The sequence below is a fragment of the Pomacea canaliculata genome, linkage group LG12 (assembly GCF_003073045.1).
Source record: "Pomacea canaliculata isolate SZHN2017 linkage group LG12, ASM307304v1, whole genome shotgun sequence".
In the NCBI taxonomy this organism is placed as follows: Eukaryota; Metazoa; Mollusca; class Gastropoda; order Architaenioglossa; family Ampullariidae; genus Pomacea; species Pomacea canaliculata.
This window is the reverse complement of record NC_037601.1, coordinates 12,881,368-12,901,340: the sequence shown is the minus strand read 5'-3', so window position 1 is coordinate 12,901,340 and position 19,973 is coordinate 12,881,368. Positions and strand designations below refer to the sequence as shown.

Here is a 19,973-nt window from a genome sequence, read left to right as displayed (position 1 = left end):
GCTATGGGGGCCGTTGGGACTAAAGATAATGAACATAACGAAAGACAGTCTTTGTTTATGCAAATATGTCCGTACGCGGGCGCGCGCGAAAACACACAAACACACACACAACTTCAGAGATATATTTCATCTTTTTTTTTCGAAGGAACGTAGGATTTTGACCAAGAGACAAACGTGAAACGAATGTGCACAGTCTCGCCAAGACTTGCTAGTCACGTGACCACGAGTCCACGTCCCACGCTCACGGACCTGACGTCAGCACGTGCTGTCCATCATCATCCACCCACCCTGAAGAGTTTTGTTTGCTGTTACCATCGCAGTTTATTCTCGCGCGGTCAAAAAGTTCACGAAACGGCTTTTCGCCTTTTTACAGGAGGTTTTGAGCACGGCCACCGTGGAGGGCGCCCCGATTTCCGAGGGGAATTTATCGACGTTGGCAATCTCCGGTTTGGACCTTTTCTTCTACTCGCGAATTTCCGTCCACCCTTCCTGTCCCACCTCCGCGGATCAATACGCTGAGTTCTTCCCGTTTTCCGCGGTTTCTGTTTGGTAGTGAATAGCCCGTCGCGACTAGATTTTTCCCACGAGGTTTGGCCTTTGACCTGGACTACGTAAGCGCAGACAAACCAGTGTGGTGGCCGACTATAAACGTTGACTTCAACCGAGCGATATTTTCGGCTCCTGCTTAGTATTCTGAGAAAGCAAAAACTGCACTTTGGTTCAAGAGTCGCTTAAAAATGTCATTTGTCTCGAGAACTTCGTCGGTGGTACGCACCTTTCATTCCCCTCATCCTTGCAAATATGTCTGTGTACTCTGAATGAACTTCTTTTTAAATTTCTCCCACCCTACATACCCAAACTCATCTTTCTCTCGCTCTTCCCTCTCTCGTGTATGTGTGTGTGTCGACTTGAATCTTTACCCGACTCTGTTTTAATTGATTATTTTAATTATTTTTGTCGCTTTTACTAGGTTTGTGGATGGCTACATTAAACTTTCATTTTGTGCACTCACGCGAACCCTTTCTTTCTCTCTCTCTCACACACAGAGGAAAGCACAAAGACCGAACGGCTGCTCTCTATAGTATGAGTACACATACACATCCATAGATGACTGCGCATTCTAATCTTTGATGACATTTTAAATTCGTCTTCCAATAACAATAAAACCACAGAACTTATTGACTCTCAACATTTTTTTTCTCCTTTGTGGCAGACGACACCACAGTGAATACCACAACTCGGACAAGCCCAACACAAGAGGCGGCACCGAAACCGCCATGCGGCTGCTAGCGGTCAGAACAAAGCCGCCGCCGGCACCACTACCACCACGACAGCCACGACAGCCGCCGCGCTGGCCCTGGCGGAGGTGGGTTGCCGACCGGCGGAGAGCCAGGACCGTCGTAACTACTACCTCGACTGGCAGGCGTGGACAGCAGCAACCTCAACAACGCCAAACTCTGGAACAACCCCTCGTTGCCCGGCGGCGTGGTGGCTGGTGTGGTCAGCGGAAGCGGCGGTCACCACCGCTCCGGTCGCACGACGTCAGCGCTGGAGGAGGCGGCGGCAACAAGTGTGATAACTCCAAACGGGAGTCGGAGAACGTGCAGCGCGTGAGCGCGCATCAACAATTCTTGCAACAGAACCACCTCCGCTCGCGGTCGTTTGACCCGCAGGACACGACAGTTCGTGCCGCCAAGAGCGGCGGCGGGGGAGTCGGTGGCGGCGGCGGCAACGGAGCGGCAGCGGCAGCGGAACCTTCTGCCGCCGGGGGGTTGGCGGTGTGGGAGGAGGAGGTTCGCCGCACAAACACAGCCGATTCCGGCCGGTCAGCCTACCTGGTCACGTGCCTGCCTCCGTGTCGCCGCACTACCACAGGCGGCACCGACACCGGGAGAAAGACCACGACCTGGCCATGCAGCAGGTGGCGGCGTGGATCGAGCGCGAGCACTCCTGGGACCTGGACGGGGAGCGAAGTGGCGGCAACGGAGGCGGCGTCGTAGTGCAGCGGCACCACCACCACCACATCCACGAGCACCATCATCATCACCATTACCACCACTACTATGAAGCCTGACTGCTAGGACCTTGTGTGTCGGCTGTCTCTCTTTCCTCTCTCACTCTCTGTCCCTCAGTCGCACCTGGCGAGGGACTAGTGGCAGGACAGGTACGAAGAACGTGCGGGTAAGACTTTGGGTTGGCCAGCCACTCCCACTCCCAGTTTCGCCGAGAACCTTACCACGCGTTGTGCTGCCCTCTGGCCGGTGGGTGTCATCGGTCAGGCGGACCATGTTTTTGCATTTCCTGTCAAATTTTTCCAGGTGATATTATTTTATTATTATAAATACTTTCGTACCATGTGTAACAATGGCCTTTGTGTTGCGCACCATGTTTTTTTTTTTTTGTCCCGCCTTACACAACAGGAAACGCCGGACAGTAGACAAACAAACAATTGTTGTTGGTGTTCTGACTCGCAAGTTTGGAAGGAATTGATGGGTGGGGTTAGAAACATTGGCTTCTTTTTCTGTAATCATGTCTGTCAGTCATGAACTATGAGGAGAGAGTCAATTGACGGCTGTTTTCATTAGTCTGAAGGCGTTGGGAATTTTATTTACCATGTCGGTGAAAGAGAGAAAATGTGTGTGAGTGAGTGTTTGTATCAAGGATTTTTGGACTCCAGTATCAAGTGTGTTGACATCGTTTGGAATTTTGATGTACAGCCAGTGCCATGTGTTAAAGACCTTTGGACTTTCGACTCAAAAAGCCAGAAAACTCGTTGACCTAAAGCAAGTGTTTGGATATATTATTTTAAAACGAGTGTCGACAAGGCCCTGCTGACTTCATGTCTCTTTGCATGACCTCAAACCCTGGAGAACGCTGCTTTAGGTTGTGAAACTTTCTTCGAAAACTGGAACACTTCAGTAAAACGAAAGAAGAGGCTAACAGGAGTTTGTAATGGAGTAGATGGGGGGATTCTTCTGTTCAGGACTATCTAAAGAATCGTCTAAGTTCTCATAATGATGGTGATCAGTAGTTGTGTATACACGTGGTTGTGTTTGCGCTTGTGGATCTGGAGATGACTGTTTGCGATATCAAATATGTATGTGTGTTTTAGAGAGAGAGAGAAAAGAAAAGGTCCTGTACCTACCACAATACATGCAGGGTGGACAGAAGTTCACCTTTACTTCATGTAATAAATAATCAGCGAATGCGAAGTCTTCGAAACATTTTGTGTAGACAGTGTTAAGGCAAGTCAAGGTAAAGAAAAATAAAATATTTGTGTTACTTTGAGGATGGGACAAACATAAGGAAGTGTTTATTAAGCTTATCCACCCGGCTTGTTAGACTTGTATCATCTCACCCACCCGCTTACCTACTCGTAGCTTTTGTTGCGCCTGACCTGTGGGTTGTGCACGATGTCGAGGCTTCCTAGTCTTTCAAACCGGCCATTCCACCATCGGGTACCGTCTAGTCCCTCCCTACCTACCTTTCCCCACCCCACAAACCACGTTATACAGCCCCCAGTGAAGGAAATCAACGTACTAACCAATCTTTCAAAACAACATAAAAATTCCTTATTTATTGACATATAACACAGGCCATATCTTCCCTACCCTTAACTACCCCAACCTTCTCTCCCTCTTTCCCCACAATCCCTTGGCATATTCCGTGCAGGCAAATTCTTGGAGGGTGAGCGGCACAGAAGCGGGTTATGTTATCCAACATCACCTGAGGAAAAAGCTGGAAATAAACTGAATCTTTGGCACGCAGCTGCACGTGCTACGGCAGTTCATCTGCGCAAAGTGCCGTGCCGAGCGAGATGTCAGGTCTGCCCGACACCCCGGGGTAAAACTACGGCTAATCTCGAGGTTGTGTGGGAGCTCGCTGGTGTAAGAATCGTGCGGATGGATACAGTTGACGAAGAGGTGCGTCACAGACTAGCAATCCTAGAAATGCAATGACAAATACAAAATATAGAGATGGATACAAAAAGCCAGCAATTTTGACAATTAAAAAAGACAAGAACGAGTAAACCTGGGTGTCGTATTATTTTATATTCTTTTGCATTCGATTGAGGTTCACGTCAGGTCCGAAATGCAATTCCTCTAAAGACTGGGGAGGGGTGGGTTTGTTATGGTTACTACCGGATCGGAACATCTGTTGTGAGATCGTCATATATATATATAGCTTAATAATCGCGAGGACTTAATGAGTGCTCACGTTTTGAAAAAAAAAAGTTTAAAAACTTAAAAAGTAGTAATTTGTGAACCTATTGACCCACGAGAAAAATTAGTATTGATACTGTGCAGAGACAAGGATTAGTATTGTCTCTGTTCAGAGCATTTTTGAGGTGATCTTCGCTGGTCAGAAACTTCCAGAAGATGTTCCGCATGTTTGTATATACGATGCTATTTTAATGTAATTTTTGTGAAGAAAAGAAAACATTGACAGTGTTGTTAAGTATTTGGTCAAAACGCCTTGTCACATTGCTTGCACATTGAAGGATACGATCTGTTGCTTTTTGGCAGTGATGGTTGTTGTACCTTTATTCACTCACGAATCGTGTCCTTCTCTTTCACAGTACGCATTGTGTGTATGTGTGTATGCGAGTGTGCGTGCGTGTGGATGAGCAAGGTCCACATGCAAGACGATTGCAATTCCTGTACTTGGCGATGTACTTGAGCCGTTACATCTACCTCAAGTTTTCAGTAAGACATCACAAACGAGAGTTCATTTTTACCTGTATTATTATGGGATGTCAAGTCGGCAACCTCCGTGCTGCGGGAATGTGCGACACAAAACAGTATTTGGACAGAAAGTATACTTTGTAGACCTGTCATCTCTATTTCTTTATTGCAATGTATTCGTGTTGCTGATTGTTCCTAAATTAAAAAGCACAGGTAGTGAACAGGTGAAGACTGTCAGACCAGTCAGGTATGAAATGGTTGATCACAAGTCTTGAGTTTAAATGATAGGTTTTCACAAACTAGACTCGACAAAAGCAGTGAATTTCTTCCTTTTGGCATCGGGTATGATAAGCAGGAGTGTTGTGTATGGACGAAGTGTTTGTTGATGCTCAGTTTGTCAACAGGTAAACATGTTTGTAAACAGTTTTCAGCGAGTAGTGAGAATCTCTCGTCACAAAGGACAAGTTTGTCCGTGAGAAAACATTGTTTGTCACTGAGACCAAACAATTAACAGGTTAAGATGATGTTTAGGACACACACAATTTTTTTCCAGGTTGCTTTGTTCATATTGGGTGCTAGACTTGCACTGTCAGTTTTTTTGTTGTTTTTATATTTTTTAAAATAAATTTTTTCCCTTTTGTTTGTTAAGACTGTGATGAGCAAGTTTTTGTGTGTCGGTGTGTGCGTGTCTCACTTTATTTACGCTCAGGACATTGAGTTACAGGATGTGAGGTGTTGTTGGTGTGCTTACCTGGATGTCTGCGGCTATACGTCACTGAGCATGCGCGTGGCTGTGCTTCCTGTGACGGTTCTTGACGTGGAGCGAACACAAACATGTTTCTACAAATATATCTCTTGCACGAGGTATTAAAGTTCTTGAATCTTGGTTTTCTCTCACTTTTTTTGCTTCATGTGTTTTTGGCTGCGCATGGTTGGAGAGAGATGCTGGCTGGATGCTTGTGTTGTTGTCGTGTCTAGTGGCAGATGTTGCTGCTGAAGTAGCGAAACACCAGCAGCAGCAGCATGGACAGATTGCGTAATGTGCACCTGGAATGTGTTTGGTTCCGATCAGTTTGCAGGTAACGAAAATGTTTAATCCTGGACATTGCCAGCATCCCACTCCATCTTCTTGTGTGTGTGTGTCGATCGTGCATGCAAGTGCATGGAATTTATTTTTACAATGTTGTGACAAGCTACTGTGGTGCACAAGCTTTTAACTACAATAACAAGATCCGCGGACACAGACACCCAGAAATCTTCCACCCCTCTGTCCTTCACCCCCGACCCTCCCCAGTGACGTAAGACCGAATGGAATGTGGCTTCCACCACAAATAAAATGCCAGGGAGGTGCACCCCGTGTATGGCAGCCTGGCCAAGTGATTTTTCCCGCAATCGAAAAATCAGACTTTGAAAATGTCTGCTTCGACTTCTGAGAGCTTCCGACATCCACACAAAAAAATTTTGTGGGAAATTTAAATTCCACACCACTTCTTTAAAGAATCTAGAGAAGTGGGGTAGATGGTGAGAAGTGGAGGGTAGAAATCTTCGTCAGGTATACCGGGGATAATTTGGGCTCCTGGTTTTTTGCCACTCGGTCTAAAATAAGAAGATATATTAACCTCTTGTATGGTATCGGTCCCAGCCCCCTCCCTCATTACTCTCACTTTTTCCCTTCGTGATCTCGCGATTAGTGTATTTTATGGGCGAGAGGGCTTTCTTCAGCTTACCTCCCTCTCGTTGCCAGCAGATGGCGGCGGCTGTTGCAGACATTGGTGGAGGATAATCAAGCTTAACTTAATGTTCTAATTGACAGCCATAAGAGCATTAACCCCGATAGTAAATTTACACGCGAAAACCGGCTTTTGAAATCCGGGACTAATTAGAAAATAAAAGAAACACTTTGTTTCCAGACATCTCTCCGTGTTTGGAGCATGCAAACAGGACTTGAGTACCTTCTGGTTTTGTGGTGTAACTTCTCGGTTTAGAAGAATCACAATTCACACTTTTGCCGACTACTGTCTGTAAGGAGAGAGTCATCATTGGGTACAAACCTTTTTTTTTTCAGAATGCTTTTCCTGGTGTGCATGAAGACAGGGAGTGGCGAGTGGAAGATATACAAGACTGTGTGTAGTCTGACTGTCGGCTGTAATTTTTCTTAAACCAGGATGATCCGAAATAGCTGTGAGCTTTGCCAGAGACGATCGTCTATCTTGTGTGTGCGTGTTTGTCTTGAAGAAAAAAAAAGTATTTTATCTTTTGTGTTCTGTGATGTCTACGGTGTTAGTGGATCTGTCTTTCTCTCTCTTTCCCCTGAAGGATTGTCTAGAAGATTTTATAAAAAAAATTCACAAAAATTCAAGTGTGGTAGCCATGACGACACGAACATGATAGAACGTAAAGGAAGTGAAACATAGAATGCAAGACAATCCTTCGTTCCTCTTTTTATGTCATTGTTTTGTCATCGCCTTGTCACACTTGTTCCTCCATTCCTCCTTGTATTTCCGTCCTTCCTTTTCTGTTCCAAGTTACATGAACATTCCCAGAATAAGGAAGCCTCGAGGGGAGTCGTGTTCGTGCCCTTTGTCTATGGCTACGACTTTGGCAGCCCTCTCAGAAGTGTCGCAGATTTGTCTTCAATTTTCAACCTCATCGTCATTTTTATCATCGCCGGCAGATATCAAAACATTGTAGTTTGTCTGTAAACCTTGGGATTTCGAAGAAAACAGCTGCCAACCTGTTAGAAGTTCACTCACTTTATATATCCTACCCCTTCCCTACCCAGACAGCACGCGGAATTCTCATTTTTACTTCCTTCCGATCCACAGACGGTGCAGTGGCCAGGACTAATCCGCCTGCACTCTAATCTCAGATGATTTACAGACAGGACACAGGTGGAGGTTGTTTAATTAGTTCGGTTAAGTCCTACCCGACAGGTCCTTATACATCGAGCGTACATACCCTGCACACCCGGTAGTCTGTGTGTAGAGGAAACGAGGGTACACATACACATACACACAGTTCACGACCCACAGCAGGGATTCTGAAAGACGATCGCTCTACAAAGCCGGAAGTGACAAATGTACCTCGAGGGTAATCTCCCTTCACGACACGTATCTACACCGACTCCGAGCCGCGGGCCTGCACGAGGAAGAAGATGAAAGCAAAGAGATATACTCTACAGTCTACATGAAAGAAAGCAGAGGCTGGAGAGTCAGCATGAGGCAAGCTGCGAGACTGGGTGGTGGGGTGGCAAGGCCAAAGATGTTTTTGCCTCGCCAGTAGATTTCTCTTAGCGGCAGCTGCGCTTTGGATGTTAATTGGGGTCGTCATAAATTTTAAAGAACCCCCAGTAAGGTATGCTGCACTTCGTCACACAAAAAAATAAGCGAAGCGTGGAGGTATGGATGGAGTAGGGAGGGTTTGGGTTGTGATTATTCCTCCCTTTATTATTTTTGCGTGGAAAATAAAGTGACCAGCAGGGGAAAGACCACCCACCCAGAGTGGGTCTGGAACGCGCAGCTCGCGGGTTTGCACGCACGGAGCTGACGTGTTTGCGGTGCCGGCTCATCACAGCTCGGGTAACGGCCCTCCTGACAGCCCCGGTGACTTATGGGGCAAATCAGACTCCTTTAACACATATACCATCCCTACAGACGCCTCTCTCATCTTTTTAATGATGTTTCGTTACCCCTCCACACACCCGACCAGCCGCTCTTCATCATTTTCTCCCGCGACCATTCGTTTTCTGCCTGCCGGAGTCTTTCTCTTTTCCTCCGCGAGTGTTTAGTCCTTAGTACTTTCACGGAAAACAATGAAGTTTTCTGTCATGTTTAGCACAGGTATAAAACATTTTTATTGACAGTTCGTGTTTGAATAATTTTTTATAAAGCAATTATCTGTTATCTTTAATCACGCACGTTAATCAGTTCATGTTTCTCATCTCTGTGAGTGGTACGGTGGTTCAAACGTCAGTTGTGGGTATCCTCACCCTACTACCTCTGGTGCTTTATTCTACCACATGTTCACCTCACACAGCTTCACTACCACATCACCACCATCTCCTCCTCCTCATCATCATCCAGAACATTTCTTTGCTACCATAGAATTCTTTGTCTTCTTGTCTGTGTAATTACAACGAAGCATGATTGTGTGCCTCCCCCCGAGCATCCTCACCTCCCTCCTCACATGCCTACTCGTTTCTTTTGTTGACTGCAGCGACCTGTCGATATATTTATCCGCATGTCTCACCCGCCCCATTACCTGTACAGCAGGCTGACGTGCAGCGCGTGAGATGCACGTGGATTGTTCACGTCACGTGATGCAGCGAGGGGCTGTGCGGCGCCGTATCTAGCCTCATTAAGCACACATTTCTCCGACATAAATCTGCGTTAGATAAACGCTGCAGCTAGACGAAGAAAAATTTGTTTATCTTGGAGAGTTAGGGGTGGGGTGGGGGACAACATGAGAGCATTGCACAACAGACACCCTCCCCATCGTTAAAACTTTCTTTATTCGAGCGGAATTATCTGCCGCTCTCTTATCCCGAGACTCGCTGGCACTGAGGGGATGTTGTACGTGTCGCTGCCTTTTTATTTAATTTATATAGTTTATTATTCTTACTATTTTTTCTGAATTATCAAGATGATCAGGGTTCCCTATCGCTAACCCACTTCGTTTTGGCAAGCGCTTATGACATACATCACGTGCAAATGCGGAGAAAAATGCCGTTAGTCTGCGTGTGTGGTTGTTTGTTCACGCACGCGCCAAGACTTGCATTTCTTCAAAGATATTGGGAAGAGTTGGGTGAACACTGAGAAATGTCTGTTGTTGTGAACATGCTTGAACACGCTGCTTTGTCTGCCCATGCTCCTTATCAACAGAATATCTTAAGCTTCTTTGTTACTTTGTTTGTCCATCACCAGGTCAGTCTGTCCACCACTTCTTTCTCCCGAGTTCTCTCTTCGCCTCTGATTTCTCTGTCTCCTTGGGGACGGTGGACGAAAACAAAACGCCAACAACATGATCATCTCTTTACACCAGAGAAGTATTCATATCCAGTCCCAAGAGAAAACTATCCTACCCCATTTCATGGTCTATCAGCTGACCAGATGTAGAAGGGTCTTCATGAAGTTGGAATGCTGTCGGAAAGGGTAGATAAAGCAGGAAAAAACCCGCAGCTCCTTCCCTTAAAAAATATTTTTTAAAAAAAATCCTTTAAACTCGAGAAGACTTAAAGCACAGCCCTGTCGCACTTTCCCCTTTGAGCACTTTCAACTTTATCTACAGTTTGTGGTGTGTGTGGCCTAAAGCCAGCTCTTCTCGAGGTGCAGTTTGGACCAACACATTCTGCAACATCTCGTATGTTCTCTTAGCTATAGTTCAGAAGTATTCAATAATATCTGCCTCTGAGGTTAGTTTACCTCCGGGTCAGTAGCATCATCTGTCCCACGGCTGTCCTAACAGGCTGAATGAAAAAGTTTTTTTCTGTCTTGACTATCTGTTCTGGTTTTATCATCATCAACTTGCGGAGCTACATCCTCCTGTGTGTGTTGGGTTGCCTGTGGCTTTCTTTAATTTTCAATTCGAATGGACAGAGAAAAACAACTTTTTCGTTGACTAACAGTCTCTATACCCGGCTACTTCGTTTAGGGTCCTCTCTCTGGTGTAATGAGGTGAGCCAGCAGTCTCCAAACGACTTTAGCCACGTTCTTGATCATTGACCAATTTATTCTGTGTTTGACAAATAATAATAAAGCTGAAATTGTACACCAGAGTGCTAAGATTAGATATTTGTTGCCATCCACAAGGTATGCCACTATTTGATATAGCTTCACCCTCAGGCACAATAATCGACGAAAAAAGTTGACCACACATCCAACACTCCCGTTACAAAATTGAAAGATCAAGTTTTGTTATTAATGTATATTTATGTCGTTTGTGTTTCACCCCACCCACTGACTGTGTTCCTCTTTCCGTCTGTAGCTTCCACATAACGTGTTCGGTGTATGTTTCCAATATTATGTTTTGAACTTAGCCGGAAATTAAAAAATAATGTTTCTTGCTGCTCTGCCTGAGGACCTTCGTCCAGGAAATATACTACGACCTTGTCTGTTAAAAAAAGCAACTGTTTTGTTGTTCTTTGTGTTGTTGTTGTCTTAAGGATGCGCACGTGTTCCATTTGTGATTTATCGTCATCACTGTGATCATCTCGGCCAAAGAAGGGGGTCTGAATAAACACAACATGCAGTAACGAGTCTCGTCTGGCCCTGGCAGTTAAACGTCTTTTGCTCCGGAGAACGTCGTCTGCGTCCACTTTATGAAACGGATTCCTGAGCCAGCTATCACTTGGAGCTTAAATTTTATGTCCTTCGGCACAAAAAAGTAAACCTGCTGAGGGTCTTCTTCCTCCAAAACTTCGCTTCAGATCTGGTCGGCTCGCAGGACGGGGTCGTATAAGCTTCTTTTAGTGCGCTATCTCTATCTCGTAGGAATCTTTCAAGATTGATGCCCCTTACCTACCCGAGCGGGTTTTTTCGTGGATCCGTGCCATTGGCTCATGTCCAGTCGTTGCCATATTGTTTGCTGCACTTCTCTTCTCAGTTCTTTGCTGTTGGGAGTAGAAGGAGGAGAAAAGCCGGTGAGATGAAATCACCAGAGTGTAGAAGCACTTTCCCACCAAATACTAAACTCTAAACCTTGTTGCTGCTTCGTGAGCTGCTCAGTGTCATCGGTTACTAATCACCACTGAAGTTGTATAAGCAGCTACTGACCTAGACTGCAACCAAGTAATTGTGGATTGTAATCATGGCCCACATGATATACCTACCTTCATTATTTTAGAAAATGTCTAGGACTACAATGCTGGTCGACATAATAAAGGGATTTTTTCTGGTCATGATGAGAAAAGATGGCCGTCAGCAGAAATAAATAATAATTAAAAAAATAAATACACAAGTTGAGAGCTACATTGTGACAGTTACAGTTCAACTGAAAGTATAATGAACTTCAATCTATAATGACAGAAAATTAGGAAAAAAAATGTTGAGAGTTACATTTCTTTGAGCTCTGCCTCTAAAACTGTTCAGACTAGCAGACAACCCTTCCCCACCCAAAAGATAGCGCAAATGAGTTATCTCCCCCGCTATCGTGCCAACCGTGAATTTATATTTCCACCGTCGTCACCTTATCACGATCAAGAGGCTGCAAGTGAAAGTTTTCGAAAGATACTCAAGAAGGGCCTAAACTTCGCAGAGATTGAAAATAAGGTAATCTCGCCCTGAGATCTGTCCTCGCCAAGATGCGCGCGCAACAGGAGAGCTGCATATTACAAGGATGAATCATCCAATTATGAGACTAACAGTCTGATAACCAGTTTACGTGTCGGAATATTAGATAATGGAAGAACAAGGTCTGGGTCCGAGGCCTGGACCAGCTGCCATCTTCATCACGCGACTTCGATCGTCTGCTGACGTAAATTGAGAGTAGCGTCCCTTTGGTAGCGCTCAACAGTTAATTAGTTTTTCCCTGGTCCAGCGGGCTGTTTATTGAAAGCCACCCCTTGCGCATGGAGGACTTGGCTTTACAAAAACAAGGAAAGAGAACCCTAGAGAACGTTAAGCTAGAGTTACAGAATAGAAGTGCGGTTTATTCTTCCTTGTAAAAGCTTGGAAATATTTCCATAAAATTTGTTTTCCAATCACTTTCTATTTATTTTTATTTTTTGCTAGAGGTCAAAATTCCATGGACAGGTGTGATGAAATTTTGTGTTCTTCTCTATTTGTGTTCTTCTTTATTTTATCACATTTTCCTGCCGGGGCGATAGAGCGAAAGATTTCTACTGACCATACTGCGAGTACGTGGCAAGTATAACAAAAGGTTTCAATGTATCATATATTATCGCCATCATGGGCATAACACACCATATAAGTGTACCATACTTTGCTTGCATCATATGATAGATATAAATAAGGTTTCAATAGTTCTTATATTTCGTTGTAAGCATGCTATATATAATAACACGTTTCCTATTCCTCACACTTTGTATCCATCATGCAACAGGTTTCCATTGTGAATGGAAATCAAGCCCTAATGCTTTGACGCAGACAAATGTTCTGGAAGTACAGAAAGAAATGAGAGACAGCCGTGGGCCAAAAGGGTGACGAAAGAGAGGAGAAATCAGTCACGTGGCTCGTGACGTACCACGTATCCACCCCGTGACGAATAGTGGCCGATATTAATCGTGACACGTTGCCAGCAAGAGCTGGTTCACGAACCAGATAAAGCGCATTATTAGAGGAGTCAGCTATCGTTAGCATGCTGGCAAGAAAGAGTCCCGCATGAAAGAGGACCCGCCGAGTGTAATGACTACCTGGTGCAGGTATGCAGACCCTCCGCCTGGCCTTGATGTCGGCGGCTTGCTTCATTTTCGTGAGTCAAAGGACGCCGTCGCCAGATCAGACAGAGTCGCGCAGGCAATCAGCGAAAGAATTCGGTCTTTATCTTGAGGGTGAGAGGAACAGGCAGACAGAACCGGAGAGAGCGAGGAGGAGTGAGAGGGACAGAATGGAGAGTGAGACACGGAAAGAGTGAGAGCGAGAGAAAGAGAGAAATAGTATAACCACGAACTTGTATTGGACTGGCAGACGATTTTTTCAAGTTAACTACTAAAACGATGGCAGGTGTGCACAAAGCTTCCAGTTTATCACATTCCGAGACTAACAGTGGAGAACTTCGCAAAGGCTAAGCGCTTGGTCTTGGCAGACAGACAGCAATCCACCTTTAAACGTCCATGGTATAAGGCTATGTCGCAATAATCAGCCAGCCCTGTAAACAAGGGTCATGGGTCATGTGCAGAGAGAGAACAGCGTCCCTGACGAGGTCTGAATCCAGGACAGCCAATCCTTGTCGGTGACAGACATTGTTAACCGAACTGCCCAATAAAGAGAGGAAGAAAGAAAAACAGGTTGACAGAAAAATATTTGGGTAAACACAGTGTGGAGTGACTGAGAGAATAAAAGATACTAAGACACTGAATGAGACAAAATGAGAAGAAGACAGAGTTAGCGAGAGGGAGAAAGATTAATCAACACGTAAAAACACGGATAATTTCTCGTTCTTTGCAATAGAAATGTTACTTCAGGGGAAACGATTATAGAAATGTAGCGGACAAAAAGAGAATAAAAAATGGTAGAAACAAAAACAAACAAAACTCAGCTAATCCATAAAAAGATATAATGACTTTTTAAATACAGAATATTTAGACAAAGACAGAGGTAGTGACACATAGAGTTTGACCAAAGAAATTAGGGCATGACTAAGAGAAAAAAATATTTTGAAAGCAAAAAAGAGAAAAATTATTTTTTAAAAAAATCAGCGGAAGATAATACTACAGGGACTTTTTTTTAATCAAGAAAATGAAACTTAAGCATTATAAATGCGTTCGTGCAATCATCGGAAGGGACGGGCAGGGCAACAGGATGACAGTTGATGCATGTCGCAATTAGAAAACGGATGACAAATCGTAAAAATAAGTTCCTGGACGATTTAAGTGACTGCAGGCTTTATCCTCAAGATAATATTTATTATCCCCAAGATAATATTTTTCTCACGATAGCAGTTTGGCGATTAGAGCCCGTAGAGGCACATGATTATGTTAAAAAATTTCTAAATCGCCTGATAACACACCGAGAGTGTTTTTATTTATTTTGTCTGAAATGATATTCACGCCGAGAGAGAGGAGGGTGAAGGGTGAGTCCCAGTGCTCCCAGGAATAAAACTCGCAATATGTGAGAAAGATTTCAAAAAATAAAATAATAAAAAAATTCAAACGGATTTGTGGAAGGAGTGGGGTAGGGCACGATGCTGTACGGAGGTTAGAGATTCTGGAGAATGTCTTCAGACGTGGAGTACACCATGGAGGTACCAGCCCTATCTTTCTCAGGGTACTTCTGCCGCATGAAGATCAGAAGCCTTGTCAAGCAATGATGTAGGCCCATCCATCAGCACCTCTAGGAACTCCCTGCTGCCACAGTTTCCTGCAGAGAGAAAGAGTCTTTCCATTCCTAGCACTGTCTGGATAATGGGCAACTAGGAAGACTCAAGCTCCAGACGTTGATTGTCTTTTTTTTCCCAATGGAAAGGTGTTTTGCAGAAAGTGTTGACTACCCTGCAGTGAAGCGTTTTTTGGGGGGAGGGATGGGCTTTATTGAGCTGAGAACGCTTCCTTCCCTTCACTTTCCCTCTCCTCCCCTACTTGCGATTGCAAGATACAGAACTTTGCAAACATTGACTTATTCAGAAAGAAGTCGAATTCTTGTCCTCGTTGATACGGGTATGTCGTCAAGACTACAACTAATAACAGAGCTTGGAACGTGTGTTACTTTAGTGAGTGCATGTTCTCATCTAGCCTCGATTGTTTGACCTCTTGCTGTGTAAATGTTGATGTTGGTGTGTTGGTAGACAGGAAGTGGTGCACTGGGTCAGGTGTTGGAACATTAGTGTTTTGCGAAGTACATGCAAATTTGAAAAAAAATCATGTTATTGTTATTATTATTATCGTCAATTGCACAAATGCCTTTTCCATGAAGCATTAACGGGTCAGCGAACCTGAAGACTGATACTATCGACAGAATCTGTGTTTTGACATACAATGAAAAAAAAGGGTCAAATTTTGTGAAGAAATTATATTCCTTCCTCTCCTTTTCTCGAGAATGCTTATTTCCATTGTCTTGTCCTGATCTTTCTTCCTTGACATACCAAGTCAACAACCTTTTTTTCTGTCCATTTTGCTTCTCTCATTTGATTACCATTGCGGTTATTCTTCTCATTTGTGGGGGTGTGGAGTGCAACGGTTCCTTAGCTTGTGTCTGTATCGTCATGAGTACTGTGTGACGTGCCTATGCTAGACATAAATAAATAAAATTTCAATTCAGTTTCTCACCAGGAAGCTCAGATCAAGATCACATCCAGAACCATGAATGCAAATGTCGAGTTCATGCTGTGCGGAAGTCTTCTGTCTAGTTGTGGGAGGCTGCGTTTGGACCCACCCTGAACAGTGCGATCTAAGGGAAACAACTTCTCCGCAAACCCCCACCATAAATTTGTTGTCTTTCCCTGGGTGAGGTTCCGCGAATATTTCTGTTGTTCAGATGGCGACGACAATGATGATGTTGATAGTGATGAGTTTTACATCTGTTCCTGAGAATGTGGTGCATCTCAACCTCGCTGACAGTTGTTCACCTGGGTCCACGTCCTTCACCTGCCGGTGACATTCCACAGACAACGCGTCCGTGTGTGTGTTTTATTAGTCTGTGTACATGTACTTGTTTTGTCAACCGCTTTGAGATAACTTTTAATGGCGGGATAAAGAGCTCTATAAAGATAATGACTATTATTATTAAAGCGCAGAAACTATTATTTAGGATAATCAAAATATATGGCCCACGAGGGATTTTATAAGTATCTAAATTCATGGCCCTTGACAGAAAAGAAAAGGTTTTCTAGAGTTAAACGATGAGAAGAAGAAAAAGATGAAGTTACGGTCCATGTGGCAGTTTCAGTGGTAAGCGCAGAACCAAAACAAAGACTTCACTGAGATGAAATCTTACCTTAATGATCTACTCACCTCCATGTTCACACAGCTCCATAGCATCTCACCAACAGACGGTCCAAGCCCCGTTGGAACGACAAATGAGCGCGGACACACAAATATCCACTGAGTTACAGGTGTCAAAAGGAACAAAAGTCAATTCCTCAAAGGATTCTGAGACCATTGGTTCAGTCCATGAGACGACGGTGTCTTGCTTACATTCAATGGAAGGACACACACGATATTTACTTTCTTTTTTCTCTGATACCACTTTTCTGAAATTTGAAAACATCAGTACAAGTTCAAATTTTTGTTGTGAAAATGATTTGCCTGTGTTAGGAAAGATTACGAAAGTGTACTTTATGTTGCTGATGTTGTCAACCAGACATACATCAGTATCTCCCTAGTCCTGTGGTCATCGCTGTAAACGTTGCGCAAGACACAAACCTTCAGATTATCATCGTAGGTTAGTGCTTGTTTCTATAAGTTTCTATAGGACCTCATAACAGTTATTATCCACATTTACTGTGGGTAACGTGACTGCTACCTTATGACTGTCAGGTCATAATTATTTTAAAGTCATGACTGGGCTGTGCTAAAAGTTCATGAAGGAAATCATAATTTCATGAACCCGATTCAAATGATCCTACAAGCACAGGAATTATGTGTGTGTGTGAAAGAGAAAGATTGCGTGTTCTTGTGTGTATACGTGTATGCGTGTATGTGTGTGTGCGTTTGCCAGGATGTCCGGCTATTAACATCTGAGAATGAAATTTTTACTCTGCCCCAAACCTCGTTTTCCTGATGAATGTTGCAACCAACCAACCTGCAGGTATGACAAGCGAGGTGTATATAACGGACAAGAAGGCGACCACAGGTAGAAGCTCTTCTCTTCTGATCGTCAAGAAAATAATAATAAAAAAAACCGGACAAGTCAGGGTCGGCCAACCGCGCACATTTGCGACAGTCTCATACTTCCAACATGGCTTCTGTTTGGACTGTTCTTTGTCTTCTTGGCTTTGCCTTTGTCTCAGGTATGTACGACCTTTATGCTCCTATGATGATGAATGTCTTTGTATTTATTTTCTGCAGGCGGTACATGACACTTTGTTTATAAGGCTGTATGTATTTAACAAAGGAAAACTGAGCAAGAGTTTTGAGTAAAGAGCCAATGATTACTGAAACATATAGATTAACAGGCGGTTCCACCAGTTCTGGCATTCAGGAGTCAGATGGCGGAAGGGTTGAAGCTGTTGCGAGTCTCTAAAGCTTCTACAGGAGAGTAGGTGGGCAAAGTGCCGAGCGAGGAAGTGCTGGTCTTCTTGGATGATTTTACACCAACGGGCTGTGGTGTGTCAACTGAAAATATTATCCTAATGTTATGCATAAATCTGCCTGAGAGTTGAATAATCTTGTTTAGCCGGACCCGATCTTTCATTGACAGATGTCCAAACCGAGTAAGAAACGAGGCAGCAGCACGCAGCCACAAGACATGGCGGTGGGGAAGTGGTTCAAGTGATGATACATCAGAAGGTTTAGAACCCACAGATTGATCTCACGAGTTGGAGCATTTAGAATTTATGTTGGAGAATTTAGAATTTACATTCTTTTATTGGCGTAGATGTAGAAACATGTTTGTGAAGACTATTTGCAGTTATCTATCCATCCGTTCTTTTTCGTTCCAGCTCATGCATCTGGGTGTACCGATATATTTCATGGACTCGGCTGTCGGCCCTTGAATGCTTCATGCCGGAGTGGAAAGGCAGTACTTTCCAGAAGTCTTTGTCCTAATCCCAAAGAGAAGTGTTGTGTTCCTAGCACGGGTAAGTCGACGCTATTCACCCAGTATCGCATCCGAAGTCTTTTGATACACGGGGTCGGTTAAAATATTTTACAGAATACAAATCACAAGACAATTATTGCTGTTAATTTTTTTTAAAGTATGATGAGCTCAGAAGAGCAATGCCAAATATGAAAGTTGAGAATCGACTGTTCACGAACCGTTTTTAAGAACTAAGACCAAGAGCGCGACATTAAAGCCACGTTGGAACTGTCGATACTTCACGGTGTGAACCTAGGGACAACGATCATAGGTTCGATCTTAACTAAGAAGAAGAGAACTCAAATCCGCGGTTCAAACGTGGGTTGCGAAATAGGTGTTTGCGGCAAAAGGTTCAAAAAACGTGCTGTAGCCCCTATCATCTACTAGTGGAATCCCTAAAGCTGACTGAATGAGAGGAAGACAGTATCCAAATATAAGGCTGCAGAATATAGAATATCTAAGAACGAACATTTGACTGTGAAACAGGTTCAGACTAGAGAGCATCTGCCAATTGACACTTGATGAACTTTCGTCAGGTTGTCCTTTAATACATTTTGTCACATGAAGTGTTGAAGGATTGAGTGAATCTCATTCTTTCTTTTTTCTGCACAGTGCACAAGTGCCTGAGCGGCCTCGCCTGCAGTGGACGCCCCAAGGGTGAAGTGGGATCAATCAACGGAACCCCTGTCTGCTGCCCTCCTAATACCCGACCTGGTTTTATGATATTCGAAAGAATGTGCTTTTGCAAAGAGTAGACGACTTTGCACGCCTAGTATTTTCGCAAGAACGAACCACTTCTAGAATAGGATGTTAGTTCTGTTGAAATCCTCCTCAAGTTGTTTTTACAAGAAATCGTAGTCTTCAGGTCTTCTCCTTTCCGTAACTGTTTTAGGCGCGGGGAGGCTAGGAAGCATCTTATATGTGTTAATCAGTAAACATTTTCTGTATATGTCCTTAGCAAACTTTTTCTGCTGCCCACAATCTAATCCATGGTCGTCACTTCATGTTATCGTTGATTAAACGAGTGACGACAAGAAGAATGTGTTGGTTCGAGAAAAATAATAAAATACCTGCAAGAAAACTGTCATGCGTCGTTGTAATTATCGTTTACGAGGTTGTCTGTGAATTCTGCTTGGTAGATATTGCACTATATATATATATGCATACATGCACAGAACTAGACCACACACAAAAACTATGCACACAAGCGCACGCACACACCTACTTCACAAAATCTGAGCGAGTTACTTCACTGCAAAATACAACTCTTTAAAAACAATAACAAGGATGTCAACAACGACCCAGTTATGGTGTCATTGTGTTGCCCTGTCATGGCTTCAGGTGTAGATCATGTGTTATGGGTATAGAGCATCACTGTTCTTCTCTTGAACTGCTTGAAAGTAACAAAGAAAAATAAAAAGCGACAAAACAAGCTTATTTTTGTTCAAAGTTTTCCTATCTAACTTATTTCATTTCGGAACCAGAACCAATCCACAAACCCTGAAAATTTTTGGTGTAAATGTCGCATCACTGTAGTCCCCATATATCAACCCATCTTTTTTATTTTAACAGACATGTAGCTATTCAGTGTTATTAGATTCTCGTAGCCAGTCGCTACAAGCAGCCAATGAACACATATTTTAAAGACAGACAAGAATCCATGAAAATAATAATAAAGTTACAATTTTAAAGCGTAGATTGAGAGACAATACCTGGCGTAGAAAAGATCTGGATAAAGTTGGTTTATTTCAAATTTACCAGCTGCCGAAACATTTTGTTTTCGCTGCTCCATTGATGCGAGATGAAGTCTTAACACAAACTTGCTTAGTTCTTGTCAGTTTTAATGAATTGGTCAAACTCCATTTTTTTGCCCTCCCAG

General features: G+C 43.7%; 2 protein-coding genes across 7 annotated transcripts in view; both read left to right on the top strand.

Annotated features, from left to right (window-relative positions):
• Nucleotides 1-5,571, top strand: part of LOC112577000 (protein naked cuticle homolog 1-like) — a 64,466-nt gene extending 58,895 nt beyond the window's left edge. For 5 of the 6 annotated variants that reach the window (XM_025259906.1, XM_025259908.1, XM_025259907.1 and 2 more), the window contains one exon: nucleotides 1,214-5,571. In XM_025259906.1, coding sequence (XP_025115691.1) covers nucleotides 1,214-2,000 — 787 coding nt within the window. In that variant the 3' untranslated portion in view covers nucleotides 2,001-5,571. The remainder of the gene's footprint in view (nucleotides 1-1,213) is intronic. The other variant, XM_025259911.1, reaches the window with a different exon arrangement.
• Nucleotides 5,572-17,177: 11,606 nt separating this feature from the next.
• On the top strand, nucleotides 17,178-19,163 carry LOC112553147. The gene is made up of 3 exons (XM_025220171.1): nucleotides 17,178-17,306; nucleotides 17,958-18,095; nucleotides 18,707-19,163. Exons 1-3 carry the CDS (start codon nucleotides 17,255-17,257, stop codon nucleotides 18,847-18,849), a joined length of 333 nt encoding a protein of 110 aa, XP_025075956.1. The 5' UTR covers nucleotides 17,178-17,254; the 3' UTR covers nucleotides 18,850-19,163.
• The last annotated feature ends 810 nt before the right edge of the window (nucleotides 19,164-19,973 follow it).